At 42.4% G+C, this 9,907-nt stretch overlaps 1 protein-coding gene across 2 annotated transcripts in view; it reads left to right on the forward strand.

The window, feature by feature from the left end:
- PRAG1 (PEAK1 related, kinase-activating pseudokinase 1) overlaps positions 1 to 1,477 on the forward strand; it is a 39,560-nt gene extending 38,083 nt beyond the window's left edge. For both annotated transcript variants that reach the window (XM_026672885.2, XM_087957355.1), the window contains exon 7: positions 149 to 1,477. In XM_026672885.2, coding sequence (XP_026528670.2) covers positions 149 to 1,168 — 1,020 coding nt within the window. In that variant the 3' untranslated portion in view covers positions 1,169 to 1,477. The remainder of the gene's footprint in view (positions 1 to 148) is intronic.
- Positions 1,478 to 9,907: the final 8,430 nt, after the last annotated feature.

Raw genomic sequence — 9,907 nt, forward strand, 5'->3', positions numbered from 1 at the left:
CTCTTTCATGACTCAGCTGTTTGGATATCTATTTGCTTGCTAATTGCTTTAGGGAATATCTTGGCCTCTGTATCTACTTCTTTGTTTCCTAATCAGTTTCCAGATGTTAGCGACATTTTAAATATTTGCTTGTACTTTTTCCTCATAGATATGTACCTACCAAGACGTTAAAGCTGCAGCATCCTGCATTAGCCCTTCTGTTCCCATTCACTTCAATATCCAGCAGGACTGTGGGCATTTTGTAGCCACTGTGCCCTCCAGCATGGTGAAAAATGCTTCCATGGATAGCCAGTGTCCTTCCCACGCTGCCACGGAGCAAGAGTGTGTGGTTGTCATTACCCGCGAAGTGCCACACCAGACTGCTGCGGACTTTGTGGGAGTTGCTGAAACTTTCCATAAAGATGAGCCAGACCAGTATGAGAGGAGAGTGTGTTTCCTGCTGCTACAGCTTTGCAATGGGTTGGAGCATCTTAAGGAGCACAATGTCATTCACAGAGATCTCTGCCTGGAGAACTTGCTGCTGGTGCGCTGCAAACCTTTCATAGGCTGCAGCAGGACCAAAAATGACAAGCATCTGCCAAGGCTCCTCATCACCAATTTTTTAAAAGCCATGCAAAAGCCAGGCACCGATGAATCCAAAGCAAAGAAGAACCAGGCCCGGTTAGCTCCAGAGATTGTATCGGCCTCCCAGTTCAAAAAGTTTGATGAATTCCAAACCGGAATCCTCATCTATGAGCTCCTGCACCAGCCTAACCCATTTGAAGTTCAGACCCGTCTCAGAGAACAAGGATACAACCAGGGTGATCTCCCTGCCCTTCCCAATCTTTCCATTTATTCCAGCGGGCTCCAGAAACTTGCACATTTGCTCCTGGAAGCAGACCCAATCCGACGGATCTCCATCACAGAAGCGAGGCGGATTCTTCAGTGTCTGCTTTGGGGTCCTAGGAAAGACATAGCGGATCAGCCCCTAAAGCACAAGGAGGCCCTTCATGGAGCTCTTCAGAACTGGATTGACATGAAACGGGCTTTGTTAATGATGAAGTTTGCCGAGAGGGCAGTGGATGCAGAGCACAATGTTCAGCTGGAGGACTGGCTTTGTTGCCAGTATCTGGCCTCTGCAGACCCCTCCTCTCTTTTTAAGTCTCTGAAACTTCTTCATCTTCTCTGATCTCTGTAGCGTTTTTCAAAGCTGGCATTGGTTCTGGCAGAATCTGCATAAGAGTGCACTTAGTTGGCTCGATTGAAAGTGGGTGCACACATCACATTTTTTCCTTTGTTTAACATTAACTGACCAATTTTTGTTTTTTAAAAAAAGATAATGCATTTTATGCAGTCATTTTGAATGTTATAAAAATGTAAACAGTGTTATCTAGATTCCACCTCTAAGAAACTCTTGAAAGTCCCTTTTAAGTGTTTTTTTCCCCCAATTTGAAGGAGTTCGTTCTTGTAAGATTTTTGTTGTTATTTTCATATGAAATAGATTTAAGTTAAAAGAACATCGGCATTTTGTTTTATTCTTGTGGGTTAAAGAAAGAAAAAATTACAGAGAACTGTGCAACCAGGTCCCAACAACGTTGCCTTGAAATTGCATCTTACTAAACCACTGAAACCAGTCCTTTCAGTCTAGCTTACAATTCCATCTTGGTTGTTTGGGTTGTGATGTGCTTAGTGCAGTATTGCTCAATTTGACGCTAGCTGTGGGAACTCTGGGAGTTGAAGTCCATATACGTTTTAAAGTTGCTAAGGGTTGAGAAAAACTGGCTTAGAGAAGACAGGGCAGGGGATTGATGGGATCTTTCAGAGGAGAGAAAAATGGAAAGTTGAACAATAGGCATATTTCTTTAGGGTAAGCTTCAGACCCATATTCAGCAATATTTCAGGCTCTTGTTCAAAAGCAGCCCGTGTACACTGAAATTCAATGATCCCAGTGCAAGGTGACACTATAATGCAGAGGTCTCCAAACTTGGCAACTTTAAGACTTGTGGACTTCAATTCCTATAATTCTCCAGCCAGGTTTGCTTGCTGGAGAATTGTGGGAGTTGAAGTCCCAAAGTTTTAAAGTTGCCAAGTTTGGGGACCCCTGCTATAATGGAATTCCTAGGGGGACAATCTCCTGACATCATTATTAACTCCTGTTTAGGCATGAGTGGAATTGTTGCAAAATGGTCTTATCCCAATATCTGCAGGCAGAAGAACGTTCTGGCAACACAGGACCTTCCCCACAAGTCTGGTTTTATATTCTTTATTACTCCATGTGTATTTCTTTGGGATTTTTCTCTTCTTGTTAAACAAGATTCTCTTCCTGTGTTTTTTCTCGAATATGCAAATAATCTCTTGGCATGGCAACATTTCCCCATCTGACTGAGTTTCTTTTACTGTGATTCTGAACCCAGTAATCATTGCAAGGGCAGAAGAAACCTAATCTGTCTGATTCCCCAACTTCCTTTGAACCAACTCCTTCATTTATGCCTCATTTGAAACCACATGTGATTATGTTGGGCTGGCTTAGCAATTTTGGGTTTATATATAGATTATCTATTTCTATTTCTTGAATCGAGATCCTATAAGTTTCAAAGTATAAGGTAGAGAGGGACCATCCAAAGCCTAGTGCTGCATATAGCTGCTCAAGCCCATGTTTCAAAACCCCTATGGCCTTCTCATCAACTTCTCACTACAAATGCTTAAATGATGCATGGCACAGTTTCCCATGTAAATTGTGATGTATTCTCCAGAATCACAGGATAATAAACTGTCTCTATAAATCACCAATTTTTGTGTTCACGTTCATAATGTAGGTCCATCCATTTCATGTCATGGAACACAACTTACTGCCACCAGCCAGTGATACATAGAGCCTCTAGCCACCAAATTTTGCTCTCCCCTGGTGTATAGGATGAGTGAAACACCCTCTGGAAAGTTTAACAGTTCTGGCAGGTTTCTTGTTGCATTATGCACAGAAAGTGGAATTCATAAGAGAGATTTTGCAATTATTGAGACTATTCTCTGTAATAGAAAATGCAGATATTTATTACGCAATGTATAATGGCGCACATAGCCTTTGAGCTATGTAAATAGTACAAGCTTGCTGAGTTTCTATCTAGAGTGAATGCCTATGATCTGATACATAACATCTCTACAATATCTGCACTGAGAAAGCGTTGAGGAAGCGTTGAAACCCCAGTAGCCGTATTGTTTACAGAGGGCAGTGAGGAACAATGTAAGGTTTATATCACCAGCTTTGTAATGTAAAGAACAGCAGCGTCTGGTTTCTTAGTCATACTATGATTGGTTTGGATTTCTTCCCATTTTCCTTTACTGATCTCACATAACTCAATATTGGAAGGGATTGAAAAGAAAAGCCATGTTGTAAAGGTTATAAAAGAGACTTATTAGAACTCTTATTCCATACGTTTTCTCTCTGGGGCCAAAATTAGAGAGACCAAGTGGCACCAGACAGGGCCTTGAGGGTATTTTTTGTTGACCCCGTACACGTTTAAAACGAATACTGTCATTATAACACATTCCCTCTTTTCTATATTTATTCTAAATGAAAAAAAGTTTAACAAGGATAACACTGAGAATCGGAATAAGTTATCCTGTCAATGACAAAACCCAAAATAATAATTTTCTTTCTTGTCCTGTTCATCGTCTTTAAATGGTGCAGAAGTGATATTGGAAGGGATAGAAACAACACATTGGTTGTGATGATACAGGGTGAAATCCATACCTAAACCAAAGAGCTTTTTCATCTGACACTTTGTTTTCAAGACAATGGATATTTTTATATCTGCAAAGTATTTACAGGTAATCCTCAATTAATGACCACAAATGGGATAATTGTTATTTATTTTAATTTTATGTATTTGTATTTATTATTTTTACAAATAACTCAAGGTGGCAAACATACCCAACCCACCTTCCTCCTCCTATTTTCTCCTCAACAACAGCCCTGTGAGATGAGTTGGGTTGAGAGAGGGTGACTGGCCCAAAGACCCTGCTGGCTTTCATGGCTAAGGTGGGACTAGAACTCATGATTTCCCACATTCTAGCCTGTCACGTTAACTACTAGAGCATATTGGCTCTCTTGTTTTTCTGTTGCTAAGTTCTGTTCTCTCTGTTTTTTCTGTTGCTAAGCCAAGTGTTTGTTAAGTATGTTGCACCTGATTTAACAATCTTTTTTGCCATGGTTGTTAATGAATCATTGTAGTTGTTAAATGAATCTGGTTTCCTCTACTGACTTTTCTGGTCAGAAACTGGCCTGAAGGTTTGCAAGTGGCAATCACATGACCCCAGGATGCCGCAACCATTGCAAGAGTGGGATTATACCGGTTCAGACCGGTTCTATAGAACCAGTTACGATTCTATGCAGTTCAGAGAACTGGCAAATCATGCCCCTGGCTGGCCCCGCCCCTCTCCGCCCACCCCGCCCAATCAATCCTTATCGCGCATGCGCAACATTGTGCGCATGCCCGACATTGCTGACTGCGTTCTTACCTGCCCAGTCACTCTTTAAGGTATTTCTTTTCTTTTTTTCCCTCCCGATGATCAGCTGTTCCTATGATCAGCTGTGCCAGGATTCCCCTTGCTTACTTACTGCTTCACCCAGGAGGCTTCCCTGAGGCCCAGAAGGCCCCAAAAATGGAGGGGGTGTGCTGCAAAAAGAAGAAGGAGAAGGAGAAGAAGAAGCCACGCCTACCCAGTCACATGGCCACGCCCACATGGCCATGCCCACCTAGCCACGCCCACAGAACCGGTTGTTACAAAATTTGAATCCCACCCCTGAACCATTGTAAATACACGCCAGTTGCCAAGTATCTGAATTTAGATCACGTTACCACAGAGTTGCCGCAACCACTGGATAAGTGTGAGGAACAGCTGTAAGTCACTTTTTTCAGTGCTGTTGTAACTTGAAACAGTTGTAAACAGATGGTTGTAAGTCAAGGACTAACTGTATTGTCTACCTTTTATCCTTTATTAGTTTCTCTTGATACTGGGAAACAAGGAGAGAAGAAGGAAAAAAAGTCTTCACATCCAGATGCTATTAAAGACACAAGAGAAGCACCGGGATAGTGGTGCATTTATTTTTAAGGAGGTCTGTCTGGGTGGATATGAAAAGCCAATCAAGGAAAGACTGTCTCAGATCTGACTTTACGCAGCTCCTGGTCAGCGGTTGTCGCTATTGGCCAGAGAGTTATGGAGGTATTATTTCCCCTAACTTTTGCAAAACCATTCCTTTGGATTTTATTTTTGAACAGAGTCTGTTATAACCTCTTTTTCTCCCATTAGCTACTGCTGACAATGCTCAGAAACTGATATCCACCAAGATGCCACAACTCCTCTTAACTGTCTACAGTACACACCATCAGATCTTAGAATGAGGAATACACATGTTTAAATCTCCTGGCTACATCTCTCTTATTTATTTTAACACATTAATATTTCACTCAACCCCACAATTCTAGATAGCTTTCACACTTTTAACAGGAGTAAAATTCAGCCTCACAAAACTATAAACCCAGCCAACTGTAAAAAATTTAAACATCCTATGCATATCTACAACAAAGAGGGAAAGTCAGCTCCCAAAAACGCTGGGTGGCTTACAGTTAAAATTATTGGTACTATTAAATGAATGAATACTTGAAATATTTAATTTACTTAAAATAACCAAGGCATGTACTTTGGAACTACATCTCCCCTTTCCTTGAATGTCCCTTCTTTACATTCTTGTCCTATGAATTTTAATCCTTAAACTTCTAACATTTGTTCTATACTCTGAAATCAAGATCTGCAGGATTGTTGTGCCAGAAACCACAATAAAACTATCTCACTGAAAGAGGTCGATGTTGTGCTTCAAGCAACAGATGGTGAGAACTGATGTGCAAAAATATTTTCTTAGGAATTCTCTCGGCAGTGTAGGACTTGGGGTCATAAGGAGAAGAGAATATTGTTCCTGAAGAAAATATTTGAATGAGATCCAACAAGCAAGTATTGTGTTTGCTTAGATACTCGGGCAAAGATCAAACACTTGCATAACAAGATGACCCATGGCCTTCTGAAGGCAAAAGAGAACAGAGATAGATGGAGTTGGAATACAAAAATACCCTTCCTTGATACTGGTGCTTGTTTGAACCAAACTCATGCCAGGTAGTTGTGTCACAATGTTGTTATTTGCAGCACTTCCGAGCTGCTTGCTTCATGTTACATATTCTGTTATGGTGATATAGGACAGATAAATTGCCTCTTCTTGGGCATTTTGATCAATAGTTTGTGGACTCTATCTATCTATCTATCTATCTACCTACCTACCTACCTATTTATCATCTAATATATATGGCTGCTCAACTCACACAGGTGACTAGCAGCAATAAAATATCATAATGTAAGAAGCCACCCACCCACCTTTGTTATTTCATTTATATGGCCACCTATCTCAAATTCATAACTCTGGGTAGCTAACAATATAGTAGTCCTCCTTTTTTGTGACTGACTTGTTTAGCAACCTTTCACACTTGCAACGGTGATGAAAAAAATACCTTTGCAACCAATCATTGCATTTACAAACTTTGCAGATCTATAAGCAAAAAAAAAAAAAAAAAGCTAAAGTCAGATTGTAAAATCATGATGTTTCAATTGCTGTAGGGATACAAGAAAACTTGCTTATGATCCAACCTTAATCAGCAGTGAATAGTGCATGCAGGAAGAATCCCTGCAGAAACAAAATACTTTAGAATAAACTATAACCTTGGACTGTACTGCCACCTTGTGATTTCTAAAATAAAGTGAAATTTTCTGTTTGACTGTTTTTAAGTACAGTGTGCTATAGAACATTGGGGATAAAGCCAATTCTCTCCTGCATAATGCTGCTAATCATAAGTTTTTAAAATGTATGACACTAATTTAGTATGACACTAAATATTCATATTCAAACATGATAGCAGCTGGGGAATGACAATGAAGGGAGAGATATTGTCCTTCTGACATGTTTGTTAATTCCTTTTGGATGAACTGCTTAGAATGAGGAAGCTTTGGGGGTAACACACATCCCTCTTTTGATTCCAGCGGGCCTCTTGATATGGCTTTTATACCACCACATGTACTATCCTTCTGGATTATCTGCAGAGTTTGGAGATTGGAATCTATGAGTCCAGAAGGTCATTTAATTTATAGACCTACCTGCTCCTTTAGGGGAAATACCATCCCTAGAGAAACATTGGAGCTAGCAATGAATTGGCACATTACTTCCAGGGAGGGAAGAAATGTGAAGGGCACACTAATCCAAACTTCAATATCTATCTTCTGTTTAGTCTAGAAAAATCTGCTTTGTTTGCTAAGAAATAGCATAATTTCTTCTATGTTTGAGAGTGGCGCTCGTGAAAATAAATAAATATGGAATAAAATCGATGACCAAAATATTAAACTTGCAGGTTTGCTTGTTGTTTTGTTTAATTAGAATACCTATTTTAATGGTTTTAATGGTTCTTTTCTTAGCAACTTTATCTTTCTCTCACTCAACCTCTTAAGTCAGTTAATAGTTTTGATTCATTTAAACAAGTTTGTCTTTGTTGTTTTAACTTGTGAGCCACCCAGAGTCATGTAAGTGAGGTGTGGGGAGACTATATAAATCCAATGAAATAAATAGATAATTTTCATTATAGCAACAACCCATCATTTCATCACAGCTATAGCCTATACACAAATGTAAAACACACACACCTTACAGTTCAAACCAATTCTGAGACACCATATGGAGAAACAAAATCACTCTGAAGTAATTTGTACTGAATCAGGACCATGATAAATAGTGTGAGCAATTTCTAGAAGTAGCATATCTGAGCTGCAAAAAAAACCCACAACAAATCAATGGCAAAAACAAGATATAGAAAACTCTTAATTCTTTGCTGCTGACTAGTGACAATTCATAGCTTTGCAGTCAAGTTACTATATTTTCAGCAATGTGATTCTTTGGAAAACTATACAGACAGGCATAAAGTTTTTATAGGAAAGTATAATCATCCTTCTCTAGCCATGATGGAAATGAATAAATGGCTATCTATCTAACAATAATGGCAAGCTCATCAATCTCCGTAATTTGAGTGAAATATGTTTGCTTTCTTTAAAATGTCCTCTAATTCTATCCAAAAAAGAGAAGGTCTGCTTTTAATCATAGCAAGTAATAAGCTTACAAAACAGTTGAACTGATCCTCAGGCAATTCGGCAGATTTCATAATAATAACAGTAATAAGGCTATAATATTCATGAGTTCTATAGAAACTGACTCTTTGCCCCCTTCCAAATTTTGAAGACAGCCACATTAATATACCTGTAGTTGTTAAGGCAGGGGTGGGCAAACTTTTTGGCTCGGGGGCCGCATGGACTTTTAAAATTTGACAGACGGGCCGGGTCAGCACAAGATTTTTGGGAATCGCCCCCCACCCTTTCTCCCCCTCTTCTCCTCCTTCCCCTCCCCTCGGAGGCCCCTGAGTCAGGAGTTGCTACCGCCGGCGCGGCTCCGTGCGGCTCCAGTCCCGCATTGCCTTGGGAAGGGAAAGGCAAAAAGGAAGAGCCGCGGCGGTGCTTTGCAACGGCAGCAGCGGCACCGGAGGCTCAGGCTCAGCGGCTCCTAGTTTTGCCTTTTCCTTCCCAAGGCAACGCGGGACTGGAGCCGCGCGGAGCTGCGCCGGCGGTAGCAACTCCTGACAGCCCCAGCTGGACACCTGAGCGGAGCCCGGGCGGAACTGCCTGTTGCTGCTGCCGGAGCACCACTGGGTCGCCTCCTCCAAGCAGCCCGCCCACTGGCTGGGCTTCCCCTCCGCCGTGCGGCTCAGGGCCAGGCGTGAGCACCCGCGAGTTAAAAGGAAGCCAAAAGTTGCTGGGAAGTTGCTCGGGTTTCCGGGCTTCCAGGCTTAAACTTTGCACAGGCAAAGATTGCAGTCGGGAGCGTCTTCCCGCCGAGGAGCGGGAAGGGTTCCAGCGGGCGGGCAGGCTGCTTGGAGGAGGCGACCCGGCGGTGCTCTGGGTTTCCCCTCCGCCGCGGCTCGGGGCCAGGCGCGGCGCCCCGAGGAAAAAGGAAGCCGCAAGTTGCTGGGAAGTTGCTCGGGTGCTGGGAGCAGGCTTTTAAAGTGCCGCCCGAGCAGGACCGCCGAGCCGGGAACGGGCACCAAGGCAGGGCAAGGCTCCACCAGCAGCGTCCTAGCTTTAGGTGGCTCCAAGCAGCCCGCTCCAGCAGCCCGCCCGCCCGCTGGGCGGAACCCTCCCACTCCTCGGCCGGAAGACGCTCCCGCCTGCAAACTTTGCCTTTGCAAAGTTTAAGCCTGGAAGCCCGGAAAAAAGGGGGATCGGCGGGGACTCACCTTTGGAGAGGTCGCACTCGAAGGTGATTTCGAACTCCCAGCCGAGGCCTTTGCAAAGTTCTTCTTTTCTTTCCTACCCCGAGAGCGCTCTGCACTGTTTTGCAGCTTTGGGGGCCACATGGTGCAGGGCAATACGCCACGGCCAGCGATTTTTTTTCAGGGGCGGGCCGGATTGGACAGACCAACGGGCCGGATGTGGCCCGCGGGCCGTAGTTTGCCCACCCCTGGACTAGACTAGAAGCTGGAAGACTGTGAGTTCTAGTCCTGCCTTAAGCACAAAGCCAGGTGGGTGACTTTCTCAGCCCTAGGAAGGAAGCAGTGGCAAACTACTTCTGAAATCTTGGTGGGAAAACTTCAGGAATTCATCCAGGTGATCACCAGGAACCAATATTGACACAAAGGACAAAACAAAAACAATTTTTGAAAGATTCCCTTAATAAACATCATAACAAAAATATAGGAGCATATTCTTTTTTTAAATTAACTTTCACTTTATTTTATTACAAGTTTTTAAAATACAAAACCATATTTTTAAAACCCCAATTAATTACCAAAAA

Source organism: Notechis scutatus, chromosome 2, assembly GCF_049901735.1.
Source record: "Notechis scutatus isolate UNSWTSFEM ecotype Mainland chromosome 2, rNotScu1.2, whole genome shotgun sequence".
In the NCBI taxonomy this organism is placed as follows: domain Eukaryota; kingdom Metazoa; phylum Chordata; class Lepidosauria; order Squamata; family Elapidae; genus Notechis; species Notechis scutatus.